The following is a 20,710-nucleotide window of genomic DNA, read 5'->3' as shown; positions in this document are numbered from 1 at the left end:
ATTAATTTTTTTAAATCATAAATTCTTTTGATAAAATAAAAAATTTAAAGTAAAATGTAAAAGGTTTAATTTTAATAAATGTGGTAGATAAAGACCAAATTAAATTTTAATTTAAAGTAATTAAATACATTTATAATTTTATTATGAGAAATTAAATATAAAAATATATTTTTAAGGACTAAAAAAAGAAACAACTTACTCAAAACAATGAGTTATATGGAATAATCCATTATATTGTGAATATAAACATCAAATCAAATTTTTTTTTATAACTCAAAATTTTAGTAGTTAAACTCTTAATAATTTTGGGAAATTAAAATAAATCAACTTATAAATAGAGATGATAAAAAAAACTTGCGAAAATAAATATTATGGAATCACAAAATATAACCTACTTTAATAATTGTATATATAATTTATAATAATACTAAATAATATTTATAATTTAAATTAAATTTAATGTCTCCGTATAAGGCACGAAAAAATAAAATAGTATCAGGTAAAAAAAAGAATTTTTTTTAAACAAAAAATTGATGAGAAAGAGAAAAATAAAGAACTATTTTTGTAGGTAAAAGATTGGAGACAAATTAAATTCAAAAGAATAAATAAATATATAAAAATCTGGATTGAATAAGTAAATTGAAGAGAAAAGAAGATAAAGGTAGAAGTTATGCATGAAATTAATAATTGTAGTAAAATTGAATGAAATTTATAACTGTAGAAGATGATGAGATGAGAAAAAAGATGAAGACGATATAATCAAGAATGTTGAAGGAAGAAGGGCAATGACAAGAGAAATATAAAAAAGTGCATCAAGCAAAGAGAAGAGGTGTAGGAAAAATTGAAAAAATTATAAACTTTTTTTTATTATAAAAAAAAACTCTAATAGAATAATTAGAGTGAAACCAAACTGCTGGTTAGAACATAATACTCACAAAAACAAAATAATAAAACTAAGACTAACATGAAACTATATAGAATATAATTTGAATCAATACCTCATAACATAATAAGATTCATTAAAAACTACTTATTACCACTAATTGAGCTCTTCTTTATATCATAATTATTTTTTTCTTTCTTTCCATCATGATTCTAAAAATTAATTTTTGGCATAGCCATCATCTAGTTTTTTTTTTTGTGATTAGTCATCATTTAGTTTAAAAAACTACATAAACTCATTCAAATAATTGTTTTATACAAAGAAGCATTTACAAAGTTTATAATGCTAATAACTTGAATATGAGGTGAGAGAAGATAAGATAAGAGAGATATAATTGGTAGAATTTACGTCAAGTGAGAAAGTTTGAAATACCATTAATATTGTGAATATGAGGTGAGAGAAGTTGAGATAAAAGTGAGATAAAACTGGTAGAAGTTTTTTAAATGTTTAATAACTTACTTAAGTAGAGAATTTAATTATGAAGGAAAATATTGAAAAGAAATTTTGGATACCAAAATTTATATTTTGCCATTTAATGTTTTTACTAAATTGATTATCAATTCAGTTATGAAAATTGTGATATAAAATATATTTTAAATATAACATACATACAACAACAACAACAACAACAACAACAAAGCCTTGTCCCACTAAGTGGGGTCGGCTACATGAATCAAACGACGCCATTGTGCTCTGTCATGTATCATGTCTACAGAGAGACCGTTTACATGTAGATCTCGTTTGACCACCTCACGGATGGTCTTCTTAGGTCTTCCTCTGCCTTTCGCTCTTTGTCCATCTTCCATCTCATCCACCCTCCTGACTGGATGTTCTATCGGTCTTCTTCCCACATGTCCAAACCACCTGAGACGCGATTCAACCATCTTTTCCACAATGGGTGCTACTCCAACTCTCTCCCTTATATCTTCATTCCTTATTTTATCCAATCGCGTATGACCACTCATCCATCTCAACATCTTCATCTCTGCCACACTCAGCTTATGTTCGTACTCCCCTTTAGCCGCCCAACACTCCGTACCATACAACATAGCCGGTCTTATAGCGGTGCGATAGAATTTACCTTTAAGTTTTAAAGGCACTTTTTTGTCGCATATAAAACCAGATGCACTCCGCCATTTTGACCAACCTGCTTGGATCCTATGATTTACATCCTGTTCAATCTCTCCATTATCCTGTATGATGCACCCAAGATACTTAAAACTTTTAACTTTTCGTAGGATGTTTTCTCCAATCTTCACCTCTATATTGGAGTTTTCCCTTCTCAGACTGAATTTACATTCCATATATTCCGTCTTGTTACGGCTTATGCACAGACCATACACTTCTAGAGCTTCTCTCCATAACTCCAACTTCTTATTTAGGTCTTCCCTTGACTCTCCCATAAGGACGATATCATCGGCAAAAAGCATGCACCATGGCACAGGCTCTTGGATGTGCTCTGTGAGTACTTCCAAGATTAATGTGAAAAGGTATGGACTTAAGGATGATCCCTGGTGTAATCCTATACCAATAGGGAATTCCTCTGTCACACCACCTTGAGTCTTCACACTAGTTGTGGCCCCATCATACATGTCTTTGATTGCCCGAATATATGCGATCCTTACTCTCCTCTTTTCTAAAACCTTCCATAAGACCTCCCTTGGTACCCTATCATACGCTTTTTCCAAATCAATAAACACCATGTGCAGATCCCTTTTATTACTACGATACCTCTCCATCATCCTTCTTAATAGGTATATCGCTTCAGTGGTAGATCTGCCTGGCATAAATCCAAATTGGTTCTCTGTTACTTGTGTCTCTTTTCTCAACCTCCGTTCTATCACCCTTTCCCATAACTTCATAGTATGACTCATAAGCTTAATCCCTCTATAGTTTCCGCAACTTTGTATATCCCCCTTATTCTTGTAGATAGGTACCAAGGTGCTCTTTCTCCACTCATCAGGCATCTTCTTTGACCTTAAAATCTCATTAAAAAGCTTGGTTAACCAGTTGATGCCTTTTCCTCCAAGACCCTTCCAAACCTCAATCGGGATATTATCAGGTCCTACTGCCCTGCCATTTTTCATCTGCTTTAGAGCCTCTTTTACCTCGAAGTCTCGAATCCTTCGATAGTAGTCAAAGTTTTGATCTTCTTCCCTTGTGCATAATCGACCAAGGCTCGGAAGAGTCTTCTGTCCCTCATTAAATAACTCGTAGAAGTAGCTCTTCCACCTTTCATTAATCTTCTCCTCTTGAGCCAACACCTCTCCATCCTTATCCTTTATGCACTTAACCTGATCCAAATCTCTCGTTCTTCTTTCCCGACTCTTTGCGATTCTATATATACATTTTTCTCCTTCTTTCGTGCCCAAAGACTGGTAGAGACCCTCATATGCTCTTGTCCTTGCTTCACTTACAGCCACTTTTGTCTCTTTCTTAGCCGCCTTATATTTTTCCCAGTTATCTGCATTGCGGCATAAAGACCACTCTTTAAAGCATTTCCTTTTTATCTTTATCTTTTCTTGTATACTTGCATTCCACCACCAGGACTCCTTGTCTCTTGGTCCTATTCCTTTAGATTCACCAAAACTTTCTTTTGCTGTTCTTCTAATAACTTCTGCCATCTCCCTCCACATCTCTTCCGCGCTTCCATTCCCATCCCACTTTGCCTCTTCTCCTACCCGTCTTAGGAAGCTTCTTTGTTCCTCACCTTTCATCCGCCACCACCTCGTCCTTGGGTTCTTCGTATGATGTCTTTTCCTCAACTTTTGCTCAACGCGAAAATCCATGACGAGCACCCTATGTTGTGTTGTCAAACTCTCTCCCGGGATAATGTTACAGTTAATGCAAAATTTCCGGTCGACTCTCCTCAACAAGAAGAAGTCGATTTGAGAGCTTGTCATGCCACTCTTATAGGTTATAAGATGTTCGTCTCTCTTTTTAAAACATGTATTTGCGATGAGAAGATCAAAAGTTGAGGAAAAGTCCAAAATAGTTTTACCTTCGGCATTGATCACCCCGAAACCATGGCCTCCGTGAATACTCCCATATCCAGTCACTTCTCTCCCAACATGGCCATTTAAATCTCCTCCTAAGAAAATCTTATCTCCCAAAAGTATGCCTTGAACCAAACTCTCTAGATCCTCCCAAAACCTTATCTTGTGTTGTTCGTCTGAACCCACTTGCGGTGCATAGGCACTAATCACATGGAAAGCACCTCCCTCTACCACTAGTTTGATAGAGATGATCCGATCTCCCACCCTCTTGACATCCACTACGTCCTTCTTCCACTGCTTATCCACAATTATTCCAACCCCATTCCTATTCTTCACCTTTCCTGTATACCAAAGTTTGAAACCAGAAGTATCCAACTCCCTAGCCTTTGCACCAACCCATTTCGTTTCTTGTAGGCACATAATGTTAATCTTCCTCCTTGTCATGGTGTCCACCACCTCCATGGACTTTCCTGTTAGAGTGCCTATGTTCCATGTCCCAAATCTCAACCTTCTGTCGTTTCGACCTTTATCTTTTCCTTTGTGAACTAGCTTATTTACCCTCGTCCGTTCACGAAAACGCGAGAACCCTTGCTCATTTAACACTACATCCGGGCACCGATGCAGTGGCTCTTGCTTCGACACCGTACTCGAGCCATACGGCGCGTTGCTTCCGGGCAACGACCTAGCTTTAGCGCAATAATGTCTTTGATTCATGTCATGGGGGTTCGGCTATATTTTTATGTTGGTTGCCGAAGACCTAACACAACCCTCCTCCTTTATCCGGGCTTGGGACCGGCTATGTACCGCAAGTGTAACATAGGCGGAGTTAAATATAACATACATACAAATAATATATTAATTAATTTGATAATTATTTTTTACGCTTATATAATATTTGAGAAGAATGCTAAAAGATCATTAAAATTTATTATTTTTGACCATTAATTAGTCATATTTAAAAAATATGGGTTAAAGTATGTTGTTTGATTACTAAAATAAAAGAATTAGATTGATGATTAAAAGTGATGGTAAAAAACAATAAATTTTAATAGCACCTAGTATTTTTTCTTTTTAAATAACAAATTTATTAGATAATTTTCTAAATTTAGTTTCTATATTTTGTATTAAAATTATGAAAAAAAAAAGAAAAATAAAAATGTAATTTATTTTCTAATTTAATTTGAATAAATGAATAAAAATATACATAAAAGATTTAAGATGAATAAAAATATACATTAAAATTATAAATATCAAAGTATACTCTAAATTTTTTTTTATAAACAAAAATTCACCCAAAAATTTTAAATATTTATTACTATTATGACACTTTTATCTATGAAAAAAAATTAATTTTTAAAATATACTTTTGGTATTTATAAATTTTAATATGTACTTTTATTCATGACAAACTCTTTTATGTGTAAATTTTTATCCATTTGCACTTTTAGTTTTTGGGTTAACAAATTTTGTATTGTAAATTTGTAATAATATCCTTGTAAATAAAGCCCTACAAAAAGGTTCATAATCGTATTTTCTGCCTTGAGAGCGCCATTTTGCAGCTTTCACGGCAACATGCGCGCTCTGTCAGTTCGAAACGTCGTCGTTTTGTTGCCCCGATGGCTCCACCGTCCTCACTTCTCTCCTTCTTCTCCTGCACCGCCATGCACCTCATTCCTCCCCTCGAGAACGCTTATGTGAGTTCTAATCTATGCTTTCTATGGATATATACTTTGATTTTCAAACTCTTCTTCTTCTTCAAGCGTTTTAAGCTTCAAGTTGTTTACTTTCGAACTATGTAATAACTATTATTCTGATTAATAGTAGTAGCAGTAGCTTTTTGCCGAAATGTATTACCATTGTGGCTGCGTTGGAAAGCTTAGAAATTCGCGGAGTGGAAAAGGGTTGAGCTTTGTCAACAGAAGTTATGGTGTTACTTTATTCTGATGAGATTAACTTTGATAGAACACGAGGGAAAAGTGTTCTACAATCTATACCAAAGTATAGACTTCAAGAAGATATTATTGAGTGACTTGTATAGATTTTGTTAAATATGGAATCAGGGTGAATAGTAAATAAAAAAGTATAGGTTTTGTTTTGTATTCCATTAATCTTGTTATCCTTGGTGAACAATAAGAAATTACTAATATCTAGCTATAGTTTGTAAATGTGCAATAATTTTGCACAGGAAAAGGTAGTTCATCACCTTGAGCTACATCTCACTTAATTTGTTCTTATGACACAATTTTATCCGTGGACATCTGGTGCATAATGCAATATTCAAGAATCAGGATTAAGATATTGAGATGGATGGTATATGAACTGAATAGATGAGGTTCATGAAATGTTATTGTGTTTCATGAAAAGTAGGACTCAATGTGAAATTTGTTACCTTAATTTTAGTAAATTTGCTCTACTTTTTTCAGTACATTTCTTACTCTTGTCAGAATTCAATCAATTCATGTATTTTGTAACATGCCAATGAACAGAACAAATAGACATCTGGGGAAAGTGTCAGGCTTTAAAGATAGGAAGGTCCTCAGGGGTAGCACTAAAGCAACTAAGAAGCAGAGAGTACCAAACAATGTTTTAGATGATAAAGATCTTTCTCACATATTGTGGTGGAAGGAGGTTTGCTTTCTCACATGTAGTTGTTTCAAACATAGCAATTACTTCTTGAACTATTTTATTATGTTGATTAAACTGTGGAATCTATTGATAAGCTCTGCATTCTCTCTTTTCTTTCTTCTTCTCCCCCCCCCCCCCCCCCCCTTTTTCAAAATGTGGCAGAGAATGGATGTGTGCAAAAAGCCTTCAACTCTTCAGTTGCTGAAAAGGCTCGAATATTCCAACCTGTTGGGCTTGGACTGTAACTTGAGAAATGGAAGGTAAGCACTTATGTAATTGAAGCCAGTGTTTTTCGCCTTTTCCTTTTGTCTAGTTTTGCTACATATATTTGATGACATTTAATATACAGTGTAAGCATCCTGCCTTGATAGGTTGTGATCTGTAGCTGCTGATAATCATTCTGCTTTCAAATATGAGATCAATTAATCAAATGGGTTATGAATCTATGCCAACGACATTGTTGGACTGTTACTTTCCCTACGAATATATATTTTTTTGGGTTCTAGGAGGATAGTGGTTGTGTGCTTCTGCCTTTGGAGCAGCATATCATCGGGTGTCCTTTCGAAAGGATACTTGATATTTCCATGGATGGCATTATTATGAGAATTTTATCAAAACCCTTTTTTCTTGTCTATGTGTAGTCTCAAGGAAGGAACACTCAACTGGGAAATGTTGCAGTTCAAGTCAAAATTTCCACGAGAAGTTTTGCTTTGCAGAGTATGTTTTATTTATCTATCCTGTTTGTTGAAAGTTTGGTCCAGCATTGACAGTCTTGTACATTTGGGGTGATAGCAGCAGTCTCTGGTTCAATGGTTTTTAATAATTTTGTTGCTTTACTCTTCTTTGACGTTGGATCTTTATTCATTTTTTTGTTTTTGGTATAAATTTATCACCTTATTTTTCCTCAGGTTGGTGACTTTTATGAAGCACTTGGAATAGATGCTTGTATTCTTGTTGAATATGCGGGTTTAAACCCCTTCGGTGGTCTGCGATCGGATAGTATTCCTAAGGCTGGTTGCCCAGTTGTGGTATTGCCATTATTATGCTTGTGCCTATTGTGCTGTTATCTTTCTGTTAACAAATTTATTATTGACAACATGGTGTTATGTTCATCACAAGTAGCATAGTTATACATATAAGAATGTTAATGCAGCAAAATAGAAGAGAAAATGGTTCAACTTCTGTCATCTTTTGAGTATTTTGACTTTAGCTCCAGTGTACGTGCAACAGTAATTATGGTTTAGATGCCTTTCTATAAAGATGAAGCATTTGGGAAATTGTTGGGCTTTTGCTAACAGTTCTGTAGGTTTAATGAGTATTTCTATTGAATATTATTTTTATAGGTATTTTTTGAATTCTATTATAAATTCAAAAAGGAAAAAGGAAATGGGAAGCATTAAATGCCATGTGACTTCTGGTTAAACTTTTCATGGTTGCAAAACTCAATTCAGATAGCAACGTTTAAGTCTGTGCGCAAATGTAGAGATTCTTTTCTCCTCCGTGGAGGAAATGTCTTTTACTAGACATACCATCACTACCATTTCTTTATGTAAACTTCTGTTACATTTCACATTTTCCAAAACACTTCAATGGTATAAGATTTACATGGAGGGAGAGATTGACTTCCTCGGTTGAGGGTATAAGAACTTTCCACACAAGTAAGACCTTCTTCATCATGCACACACCTCCACAAAGTGCATCCAATTTCCCTTAAATTAATTAATACAGAGTTGTGCTCAAGATAAGTATAGATATGTAACCATTCTAGTTTTTAGTGCGCAACAATGTTTCCTTTTTTTCCCTCACAAGCACATGCATATTGGATGACATTTCTCTTTGCTTTGGTCACAGAATCTTCGACAGACCTTAGATGATTTGACAAATAACGGTTTTTCAGTGGTGAGTATGGCAATTTAATGATCTCTAATCCATGAATTTGACCACACTCCCAGGCTATGCTTATGTGCTTCTAGTAAATTATTGTATAATCTGTATGCTAGCTTATTGAGTGTCTACATTTCGGTCTTAACAGTGCATTGTGGAGGAAGTTCAGGGTCCAACTCAAGCTCGATCTAGGAAAGGTCGATTCATATCTGGGTAATCACAAATTCTTTTAAAAGCTGGTGATCAGTGATCTTTCTTTTTTAGCTGATTGAGAATGCTTTATTTAGGTACTATTGGTATATACTGGAGTCAACCAGCATACTATGTTTATGCATAGGTACTTAGGACTTACAAAGCATGTCATCTTGCTGACTTAATCTTAATATTGTAGACATGCTCATCCTGGAAATCCATATGTATATGGACTTGTTGGGGTTGATCATGACCTGGACTTCCCAGAACCAATGCCTGTAATAGGTATGGAAGCTTTTTATTTCATTTTTCTATTTGCAATGCCTTGAAAGTCCAATGCTTAATGGATTACTTTGTTTATTATCCTGTTAGGTTTGTGCTTTATTCCTTATGTTTTGCATATGGTTACAGCATGAAGTTTTAATAACATCTTTGTATAGGAATATCACGTTCTGCAAGGGGCTATTGCATGATTTTAGTCCTTGAAACCATGAAGACATACACTATAGAAGATGGTTTGACAGAGGAAGCAGTAGTGACAAAACTTCGTACTAGTCGATACCATCACTTATTCCTTCACGTGTCTTTAAGACAGAACTCTTCTGGTTTGTGTTTATTTATTTATTTATTTTACTCCACAATAATATTTGATTTATGTAGATAATCCCATCATGTTGGAAAACTTTCTTTATAGTTGTGACATTTGTAGTTTTATATGCATTCTAATTATTAGTTAACTTGGATTTTAACAGGAACCTTCCGTTGGGGAGAATTTGGTGAGGGAGGGCTTTTATGGGGGGAATGCAGATCCAGACATGTTGAATGGTTTGATGGAAATGCTATATCTGAAATTTTGTCTAAGGTATGAATAAGATATACATACATTTTAACTCTTAAATGTGTGTGTCATTTGATATGGGTATATTATATTTATATTTTGTTATGGAACACTAGGTGAAGGAGCTTTATGATCTTGACAATGAGGTCATATTTAGGAACAAGACTGTTCATTCAGAAAACCGGCCACGATCTTTAACTCTAGGAACAGCAACACAAATTGGTCAGCCTAGATATTGAAGAAAATATTGTGCCAACTGGTTATTTTCTTTCTCAATATGCTGATTCTACATTTTCAGGAGCCATACCAACTGAAGGAATACCTTCTTTGTTGAAAGTGATACTTCCACCAAATTGCACTGGGTTGCCTGTATTGTAAGTAATTTTTGTTTTTTTTTTTTAAATAAACTTATTATGTGATATTTCTTGAGATTTTGCACATTAATTACTGACTAATAAATATCTCCTTAAAATTTGAATATTTACTGGTTTATCCTGTATTCTCGTTTGGTTCAGTATACAACATTATTTAGCATAATGTAGGCTGGTTGGGTAATGTATACCCGCATATGGCTTTTTGCAATTTCAAAATGGTGTAAATAGTTGTACATTTGTAGTCATGAAAGAGACAAAATTTTGCAATTTTCCTATTATAAATAGCTGTAAATATAGTCTGCAGCCTGTTGTGGTTGATCCTGTGTAATGTTTGGAAATTTTATGTTATATTTTTTTATTGTGGTTGTCAGGTATATAAGAGATCTTCTTTTGAATCCTCCCTCGTATGAGATTGGCTCCACGATTCAAGGTGATTTATATCTCAAGTTATTTGAGATGTGTCTGTTAATATTACCATTTAATGTCAATATCACCGACAGATGATGACATTACCATTCTTTTAGTCATCATTTATCTTTTTATTTGCTTTTGCTTTATTATAGTCATCAATTATTTTATAAGCCCCTTTTGGAAAAACAGGCTATTTTGTGTTTAGTTATATACTAATTTTCTGCTAATTTTGTTGGCAGGAATATGCAAACTTATGAACAGTGTATCATGCTCAATTCCTGAATTCACCTGTGTTTCATCAGCCAAGGTTGTATTTCCATCACTTTGATAATCCAAAGTGTGATTAAATCTCTAATACTATTTGATGCATGTTATCCTTTTAAATACAGCCAATAGGCTGGTTCTTCGTAATAATTCTGCCTTTACTCCTTATGAAGGCCCAGGTTTAATTTTTCCAGTGTAAGCTGAATTTCTGCAAGTATAACTTTATTAATTGTAAAACTAGGCTGGAAGAAGGTGCTTGCTTTACTTATGTAAGCAGATTATGGTTACCTGAAGCACCAAAAAGTATGAGTTTGGGTGTTCTCCCCTCCAGTTCATCTAAATTCTATGTGCCATAGCTCAAGAATTTCCTATCCTCAACATTTGCATCACATTTTGTGTCTCTGTAAAGATATCATCTTTCTACTGAGGAAAACACAATAGTTACATTTTGATTAGCCATGTAATGGACAACCTTCGCTATCTAATTGGAATAATCTTCCACTCTACAATATACCCATTGTCTCCATGGGGAATATCAGGTCCTGGAGCTAGGCTTGTTTCTTTTCTTGTCGATAGAAAGATGAAGTTTTAAGGAAATAATCTCTTTGTAATAGAAAAATATCAATGCTTTTATTTGCATTATTGCTTGTGTGCATAAAGCAGTGAAACTAGATTTGAATTTCAATCCCTAAATGCTGATTCTGGTTTCAAGAGTTCTCCTTTACACCTCTGCTTTCCGACACAAACCATTCAAGCTCTCAAATTTATTAACACCCCCACCCCCCCCCCCCCCCCCCCCCCCCCCCCCCCCCCGTTTTTTTTTTTTTTGTCAATAATTTTTTGCTATTTCCTTTTGCAATATCTTTTTGTTCTGATTCCTAACGGTTTTTGTGCAGCTGGTAAAACTACTTGAATTGCGGGAGACCAACCATATTGAATTTTGTAGAATCAAGAATATTCTTGATGAAATTTTGCAGATGCACAGAGCCTCTGAGCTTAATGAAATATTGAGACTTTTAATTGATCCCACGTGGGTGGCAACTGGTTTAAAATTGGACTTTGAGACCTTGGTTAGTCTGAGCAAGTCTTTTTCATTTTCCCTTCCTTAATTAATATGTCCTAAAGTAAGGATACTTATTTCCAACCTTGTATTTAGGACAGACAAATTGAAAAACACATAATGGGTTGTTTATACCTTATTTGAATTGTTTAATATAAATATCATGACATTCGGCTGATTTGTTTTATCTGTAGGTTAATTTATCTGTGTTCAATTGCATTGGCTCATAATCCATCATAATGTTTTCTGTTTTTCAGGTCGATGGATGTGAATTAGCATCGGGTAAGATTTGTGAAATAATTTTTCTGGATGGCGAGAGTGATCAGAAATTCAGTTCATTTCGTGGCTTTCCAAATGAATTCTTTGAGGATATGGAGTCTTCGTGGAAAGGTCGAGTAAAAAGAATCCATATTGATGATGTATTTACTGAAGTGGAAAGAGCAGCTGAGGCCTTATATTTAGCAGTATGGCACTTTAACTTAACATTGTTCCCTTTTTGTTGAAAATATAAATCAGTGGATGTAAGCCCTTGCTAACTGATTGTGAGTTCTTTTTAAAAAAAATCCTTAAATATATGTGAAAACTACGGTTCATTCCACTGTAGATCTTCTTTCCAAATTTCATCCCTTTGCTCAGGCCATCTACAACAGCAAGCTGTTTGCCATCCTACATCAGTGCATAGTTGGCTGGGTTCACCAGTTTTGACAACAGTTCTTGAAATTACTCTGTATGATAGGCCAATGTACTATATTGGTAGATGTGTACACTCTCAAGTGGTATCATCATAGCTAACTTTCTGATGTGATATTATTCTCAAGTGCCTTTGATGGTTTTGGTTATAGATTTTAAATAATTCATGTACCTCTTGATAATAGTATGAATATTTATGAAGATTGATTCTTGACAGATTCTGAGTTTCATGAAAAATTACGTATCTGTAGCTGTTACCAACCGTTATCAAACGAGTAATTAAGAAAGAACAAGTAACTGAATATGCCTTTGATTCAAATTTCTTAGTGAAGCCTAAGACTTGTATATTTCTGGAAGTTCAATAGGTAGAAATGTCTGAAAATAACATAGAAAGATAAAAACTCCTGGCCATAGAGGACCCTTCAGCATCTAAAATGCCTGGTTCTCATGTCTCTTTCTGTATTTGTTCACACATCAGGCCCAAGGGCTTAGTGAGATGTGTGAGAGAAATATAAAGAAACTTATTTTGGTGATCAAATGAAAACAAAAAGGAACTTATTTTAGTTGTTGCATTACTCCAGTGGTACCTTGTACATCATTTTATGTTTATTGTTTTTAAATTTCTGTATGCACAGTATATTTGGAGATATCTGTTCAGTGTACTTGTTTTATTTGTGGTTTGAATATTCTTGCAGGTTACTGAAGATTTTGGTCCTATTGTTTCTAGAATAAAAGCTATGTCAGCTTCACTTGGAGGCCCTAAGGGAGAAATATTATATGCTCGAGAGCATGAAGCAATTTGGTTTAAGGGCAAACGCTTCACTCCAACTGTTTGGGCTGGTAGCCCTGGGGAGGAACAAATCAAACAGCTTAAACCTGCTTTTGATTCTAAGGGTAAAAGGGTAGGTGATGAATGGTATACCACAATGAAGGTGGAAGATGCCTTAACAAGGTGTGCTTTCATAATAACCTTGCTATCAGTTTGCTATTGTCTTTTCATAAAATCTCAAATAATCTCCATACTTATCTTTATGATGGTAAATTTGTTTCAGGTATCATGAAGCAAGTTCCAAAGCCAAAGCAAGAGTTCTGGAAGTTTTAAGGGAACTTTCTACAGAGTTACAATCAAATATAAACATCATTGTCTTTTCTTCCATGTTGCTTGTCATAGCGAAAGCATTATTTTCTCATGTGAGGTTTGTGAACAATTTTGATTGCTTCTGCTGTATTATGAGGATGACATTTTGTGGTACTTTTCATAGCCACTGATTCCATTTTAGAAGTTGATATGGCTCTTTGTTGGATACTAAGCTATCATCATCAGTTTGATTGGAAATGTTCTTATTTCTTATACGTATTATCCTTGGTTGAAATATGGTATATGACTGCATTCAAATTGTTTTTGAAATTAATAATATGGAAGTGTACATCTTAAAGCTGGTTTTGCAATATTTGTTTGCTCAAGCATTTATCTGGGAATAGGAAGGCAGTATGAATTATGAAAGACAGTACTAGATCACTTTAAGTTTTTTATCTATTACTTAAATTGATGAAATGATACCAGATTATTGATCCACTTTGGTCATATAACATTTGATGGAAAATTTTGCAACTAAATTTGATTCAAAAGCTGCTGTCAACAATTTTAAATTCAATGCAATTATGTAACAGCATTCTATTGTGTTCTGAAATTGGGTTCTAAAATGTCATATTTCAATACTATCTTACTGAAGTCACAAGCATTCTCTTTGCAGTCGAGCAGTTTATACCCTAAATTTCTCTCATTGTTATCTTGCAGTGAAGGGAGAAGAAGGAAATGGACATTTCCAACACTAGCAGTGTCCCATAGTTTTAAGGTAATGTATAACAACTACGGGTTCTCCTTCATGATGTAAGATTTGCTATTACTATTGTTCTGCTATGGCGCCTCCCTGTTTTCACTAAAACCTTTAAAACCTGCTCCAATGTAGGATGCCACCAGTTCTTACCAAAACTGGCAATAAGGTTGTCTGAGATGAAAAAAAACCCCATAATATGCAAAATATGATGGCATGCTGTTTGTGAACTAGCTCGGTACATAATGTATATATTACAAGAAAGAGCAGTGAACCCCAGTGAATCTGTAACAAGTCATTCGTATTAATCTTAAGTCCTAAAGGCTTAACCTCATGAAGGTCTTTAGATTTCCCATGGACTTGTTAACATTGAATCTTTGATAGCTGTCATCTTGTTTATCGTCGAATGACTTGTCGCAGTGTGGTGACTATTATGTTACTTTCTTTGTGCAGGATGTGAAACCATTGGAGGGATACAAAGGGATGAAGATAGTTGGTTTAGTACCTTACTGGTTGAACATAGCACAAGGAAGTGCTGTGCAGAATACCGTTGATATGAAATCATTGTTTCTCTTGACAGGACCAAATGGGGGTGGTAAATCAAGTATTCTTCGCTCAGTTTGTGCTGCTGCATTACTTGGGATATGTGGTCTTATGGTTCCAGCTGAATCAGCCCTGATTCCTTATTTCGATTCTATCATGCTTCATATGAAATCTTATGATAGCCCAGCTGATGAAAAAAGTTCATTCCAGGTTTGTTAGTAGTCTGTAGTATTCAATGATCTCTTTCTTAGTATCTAGATTAAAAAATTCACAAGTGTCTTAAAAATTTCATTCGTCATGTATTGGTCGTCTCAGGTAGAAATGTCAGAGCTTCGAACAATCATCACCGGAACTACTAAAAGAAGCCTTGTGCTTATTGACGAAATTTGCCGAGGAACAGAAATTGCAAAAGGCACTTGTATTGCAGGCAGCGTCATTGAATCTCTTGATCAAATTGGTTGTCTGGGTATTGTATCTACTCACTTGCATGGAATACTTAATCTGCCACTCAACCTCAAGGATACTGTCCAAAAAGCAATGGGGACGGTATGCATTGATGGACAAACAAAGCCCACGTGGAAGCTGACAGATGGAATATGCAAAGAAAGTCTTGCATTTGAAACGGCCAAGAGGGAAGGGATTCCTGAGATTATTATTCAAAGAGCACAAGATCTTTATCTGTCGGTTTATGCAAAGGACCGGCTTTCTGGAGAGAATTTCCCAAAGCTGGAACAATATTCTTCTTCCATAAAAAATAATAATTTTGATCAAGAACAATTTGATTCAAGACGAAATTCTCCTGAGGAAATATCGATAGCTAATCAAGTGGAAGTTTTACAGCAGGAGGTTGAGAATGCTGTCACTGTAATATGCCAGGAGAAGATGATGGAGCTCCGAAGAAAGAAGATCTCATCAGAGTTGATGGAGATAAAATGTGTCCTAATTAATGCAAGAGAGAAACCGCCTCCATCGACAGTAGGTTCTTCGAGTGTCTATGTGATGTTCAGACCAGATAACAAAATCTATGTAGGACAGGTACAATCCTCTCACTCTTTTCCCTAATTTTGTAGATTTATTTTTCTTTTTTTCCCCTTCTTTGAAAATAATAGCAACCTAATATGACATACCACTATGTAGAACCTGAAAAAGAGGAAAAAAAAAAAAGGGGGGGGGGTTCAATTGTTTAAAATGTAAACAAGTTCTTAGGCTCGGCTAGTCTATTAGACACTATCAACATTAGTACCAAAGATCTATCATTTTTTTTCTCCAAAGATGGTAATTTATTGCATTATGAAAAAAACCTTCAAATACAATTGTCCATGTGTCCAAGGATCTATATCATTGTCAGAAGGTTGTTCAAATTTTTAATCTTTTTTATCCAAAAGCACAAAACAAATAAACCTTGTATAATTTATAGAAAATAGTATTAGTAATACTGAAATCATTTGTATTCTATCTTCATTTCATTCTGTCCCCTTTTATTATGAAATTATACCAATCTAATTGACTGGCTTTCATCTCTCATTTGCTTAACTGGGGATATAGACGGATGATCTTGAGGGCCGAGTTTCCACGCATCGTTCAAAAGAAGGAATGCAGAATGCATTGTTCCTTTATTTTCTTGTCCAAGGAAAGAGCTTGGCATGCCAGTTTGAAACTCTACTCATCAACCAGCTTCCTAGTCATGGCTTTCAGGTAGCCAATGTGGCCGATGGCAAGCATCGGAATTTTGGCACATCCAACCTTTACATAGAATGTGCTACCAGTTCTTGATAAAGGACAAAATTCAAAAGTCCCCACTGCTGAGTTTTTGTTAGAGGTGGGAAACTATAATGATGTGTATATTATGTAAGGGGATTTGATTTTGGTATTTATTGTTATTGTTAGACTCTTACACTATCATCTATTTATCTGTTGTCACATGATTAAAGAAATTTGACAAGAATCACTTCCTGCTGTCAAACTGTCAAACTCTTCATGTGACAACAAATAATTGAATGATAGTGTAGAAGAGTTTTACATTAACGGCAGATCCAAATTTAACATAGTGAGGTTTATATCAAGTGAATGAAATTTAATTTAGGATGGGATGGCTGTAGCGTTTTTGTTAGATTTGGTTGCTGCTGCAGCATCGAGTCCATAGTTGCAAGTGGGTGGAAATTTGTGATGTAACCTTTGTTTTGTACAGCACTTTGTTGATTAGTAATTTATCTGGGCAATATGAAATATATTCGGTAATCCGTTTCTTTCAAATTATATCTCTATTACACTCTTTAACTGCTGAACTATGGTTGTTTTGTGTGTGTGTGTGTGTATATATATATATAATGAAGGAAGCGGCTTCAAATTTAGCTCTTTTTGCCTAAAAATTTTGGACTATCGAATGAGGTATGTATGTTGCCAAATATATATAAAAATAATATTTGATATAGAAACACATTTCGGAGTTGAAAGAATAAATATTTTAGTGTTGGTTATGTTGTTTATTTGTTAGAATGGACTAGATAATTTTCTAATTTTCATGTTATAATTGTGTAGTTTTTAATGTTAGTATAGATTTAATTTTATGATTTTAATTATTATTATTATTATTATTATTATTATTATTATTATTATTATTATGTTGGTAAACAAAAAAATATTATGTACATACTAAAATCAATCACTAAAATTGGTCATTATGTATTGTGTATAAATGTATAGTTTAATTTATTTTTATTAGAGAAAGTCACTAAAATTGGTCATTATGTATTGTGTATAAATGTATAGTTTAATTTATTTTTATTAGAGAAAGTATAGGGGAATAACGCTTTTTTTGAACAACGTAAACAATAATTTAAAAAGAAAAGTTAATTTTAATTTTAAAAATCAAATTTTAAATTAATTAGATTTAATCATAATTTTAATTTTTTTTTTAATTTGGCTATAACCGCTCTCTCGCAATCCTGTGCCGCCGCTGTTATATTGCGACTCCGGTTTCTCCCGTAGCCATTTTCTCGTTATTTGTTTCTTATAAATTAAGTTGGATGTTCATTTTATTGTGTATGCGGACAATTCTTTTTACTAAGATATGTATGTTTATTTGGGTTATACCATTTGGGTGAACGAAGTAAAGCGGCACGCGATGGAAGTGGCGAAGACATGACGTAGTAGCATTGGAATAGTGGCGGAACAAGGCCTCTGCCTTGGTGACGGTGCAACATCATGAAGGGGAGAAGAAGGCACGTAACAGCAGCGTTGCTTGCAGGGAGAATAGGAGCGGCACGATGCATGGGAGAAGAAGGTGCATCAACAGCATCGAGAGCAGGGGGCGCGATGCAAGGAAAAAGAAGGTGCAGCGGCGGTGTGGGAGCACAGGGATGAGAAGAAGTTGCACCGGCGGTGCGGCGCGTTACTTCTTCAGATGGTAGCAGCGGCGGTAAGGTGCATTGGTGATGGCGCGACAAGAAAATGGGAGTAAAGCGGTTGCGGTAAAAGAAGAGGAAGGTGGAAGGTGAGAGACCAGTGTTGTGATGGATAAATAGAGTGGAATGTTTTTTATTTTATTGGACCTAGAGTGCAGCCTATTATTGTTTACGTTATTCGCACCCTATTATCTATTTAGCAAAATTCTTTTTGTTAAATATTTTATATTTTAATGTATATTTTATATTAATAACTGATTTTAGTATACAACTAACATGATTGATTTGTAAAATATTAAAGAATTAGATGTTTTATTTGTTTTAAAATAAATTTACTATTTCTTTGACAGATTGAATGGGTTGGATTTGGTCGGGTGAATAATAGTTATTCTTACCAATAGGGTTTAGGTAGAGGGATATTAAACTCATATAAAGATAGGATATGGTTTTATAAAAATAAGATAAAATAAAATTTGCATGTAGCTGAGATCCTAACCATTCTTCCATCCGAATCCTATCCATTGACAATGTTGCTTTCAAAACGGCAAAACCATCATCTACTACTCCACCCAGCCACCCCATTCCATGTCATTCCATACCCACCTCGTTTACCTCACCGTCCCTTCTCCTTTGATCTGTTTTGAGTTAATAGTCAAAATCGTTCTTAAAAAATACTTTAATTTTTATTTTAATTTTTAAAAGACAAAATTAATCAAAATTATTTCTGAAAGATACACGACTTGATTACGTTAGTCTTTTCGTTAATTGAAAGATGACGTAGTGGGTTAATGCCACATGTCACAAAATAATTGGTTGACGTGTCAGTCAGTGTCACGTGTCACTTGACATGTAAAAAAGTTATTTATAATTAAAATAGTCTTTGAAAGTTCAGACGTAATTAATTTTTATTTCTAAAATTTTAAAAATTAATTAAATAATCCTTATATAATTTTTTGTACTTTTTTTGATAATATTAAATTTGAAATATTTTTTTATACTACTAATTTTAATAGAAATATAATTAACAAACAAAAAATTAGTAATTGTATCTTTTATTTTTAAAATTTTTTCAATAAAATTATCTCTCTCCTTTCATTCTTCTCAAAATCTCTCTTGTTCTTTTTTATTCTAAAACTTTTTTCTTACATTACTACATTTTGTTGGAATATATATATACTCAAAATTAAAATGTATGTATTTGTTAACCTAAACAAAGTTATATGCTTAAAATTAAAATTTATGTATGTTCACCTAAACAAAGTTATATGCTCAAAATCAAAATTTATGTATGTTAACCTAAAAAAAGTTATACCCAATGTTCTGAAAACCAATTCGAACCGGTCGAACCGAGAACCGATGTAAAAAGCGAATTGGTCATATACCAAAACCGGAGGATTTAGAAATTGCTGTTGAACCGTCGAATCGGTCGGGAACCAGTCAGTCGAACTGAAACCCGACCGATTTTCTGAAATTTGCTTAAAATGGCACTGTTGGTTTGAGGAACCCTAACCCTTAACCAAAACGGAAAATGCGCAGCACCTTCTTGCCCTCTCCTCTCTCACAGTCTCACTTAACCACTCTCCTCCTTCCTCTCATCGAGCTCCTCCTCACTCCCTCACTTCCCTCGCTCTGGCCTCTGAACGAACACACTGAAGGACGCAGAGAAGAGAACTCAAACGCAGCTTGGAGGAAGCACCGAAGGAGCCCTCCATCTGGTCGCCGTTCTTCAACGTCCAGCTACCGGTGCCGTCTGCATTGCTACAGCTTCGGCGCAACGTCGCCGTTGTTCGCCGCGCGTCTGCCTCCTTTTTGGCCAAGCTTCTGCCTCTGTTTTCTGGCCGAGCCTTGTTCTGCCCTTTTTGGCCAACCCTTGTTCTGCCTTTGTTCGAGTTGCTTAGACTTCTGTTCAGCCTCTGTTTCGCCGCCTTTCAGCCACCATTCCGCCGTTGTTCAACCATCTCCGTCGCGTTTTAAAGCTCCTCCCTCTCCCTGTACTGTTTGAATTTCAGAACTGCTCCATCCTAGAGTATTTTTTTCCTTCTTCTTGTTCTTTCTTGTATTAATTATTCAGTTATTATTTTATTTGATTGTTGTTTTCATGATTAGTATGTTTTTCTAGTTCTTATTTTGTTGGATTGCTATAGTTTAAAATTTTAATTGTTCTTGTTATTTTGATTTCCAGTTTTAATTGATCTTATTAACTTGTTAATTTGATAGATTATTGTTTTGGTGTTGTTCTTGACATTTTGATTGTTATATTGTGTTTTGCTGTTGTTGATTTAATAAATTATTAATTGAGTGGAAGATGAAAACCTGCCATGATAAACCTACTCCTGCCATGTTAAACTTGTCATGTTAAACCTACTCAATTCATTTTATTCTTAACATTCATAACAAGGCTTTTAATTTCATTACAAGAGTGGTGGTAATCTTGATGAAGCTATAACGATGTAGGCATGGATATCTAGCACACTTTATTCCACAAACAGAAAATTCACATGATAGAAAAAAAGAGAAGAAAGAAAACACATGGGTTGTTCTGTTAGGCAAATCCACAAACAAGTCTCACATGCCACAATGGTTTAGATAAGTGAGAGATTACTTTATATATAGAGGTATTAGAAAGAAGCTTGATTTGGGGGCAATTAATT

General features: G+C 34.5%; 1 protein-coding gene and 1 pseudogene across 1 annotated transcript; one reads left to right on the top strand and one right to left on the bottom strand.

Moving 5' to 3' along the window:
• Nucleotides 1–1,589: 1,589 nt before the first annotated feature.
• On the bottom strand, nt 1,590–5,462 carry LOC130939606 (uncharacterized; annotated as a pseudogene).
• Nucleotides 5,463–5,494: 32 nt separating this feature from the next.
• Nucleotides 5,495–16,887, top strand: LOC130939143 (DNA mismatch repair protein MSH1, mitochondrial). The gene is made up of 22 exons (XM_057867242.1): nt 5,495–5,633; nt 6,426–6,567; nt 6,727–6,824; nt 7,206–7,281; nt 7,473–7,592; nt 8,416–8,463; nt 8,597–8,661; nt 8,840–8,925; nt 9,081–9,245; nt 9,393–9,502; nt 9,595–9,700; nt 9,777–9,852; nt 10,224–10,282; nt 10,503–10,570; nt 11,424–11,597; nt 11,845–12,051; nt 12,973–13,229; nt 13,330–13,473; nt 14,076–14,133; nt 14,566–14,865; nt 14,971–15,690; nt 16,201–16,887. Exons 1-22 carry the CDS (start codon nt 5,512–5,514, stop codon nt 16,426–16,428), a joined length of 3,429 nt encoding a protein of 1,142 aa, XP_057723225.1. The 5' UTR covers nt 5,495–5,511; the 3' UTR covers nt 16,429–16,887.
• Nucleotides 16,888–20,710: the final 3,823 nt, after the last annotated feature.

Source organism: Arachis stenosperma, chromosome 7, assembly GCF_014773155.1.
Source record: "Arachis stenosperma cultivar V10309 chromosome 7, arast.V10309.gnm1.PFL2, whole genome shotgun sequence".
Taxonomy (NCBI): Eukaryota; Viridiplantae; Streptophyta; class Magnoliopsida; order Fabales; family Fabaceae; genus Arachis; species Arachis stenosperma.
This window is presented reverse-complemented; position numbering and strand designations above follow the sequence as displayed.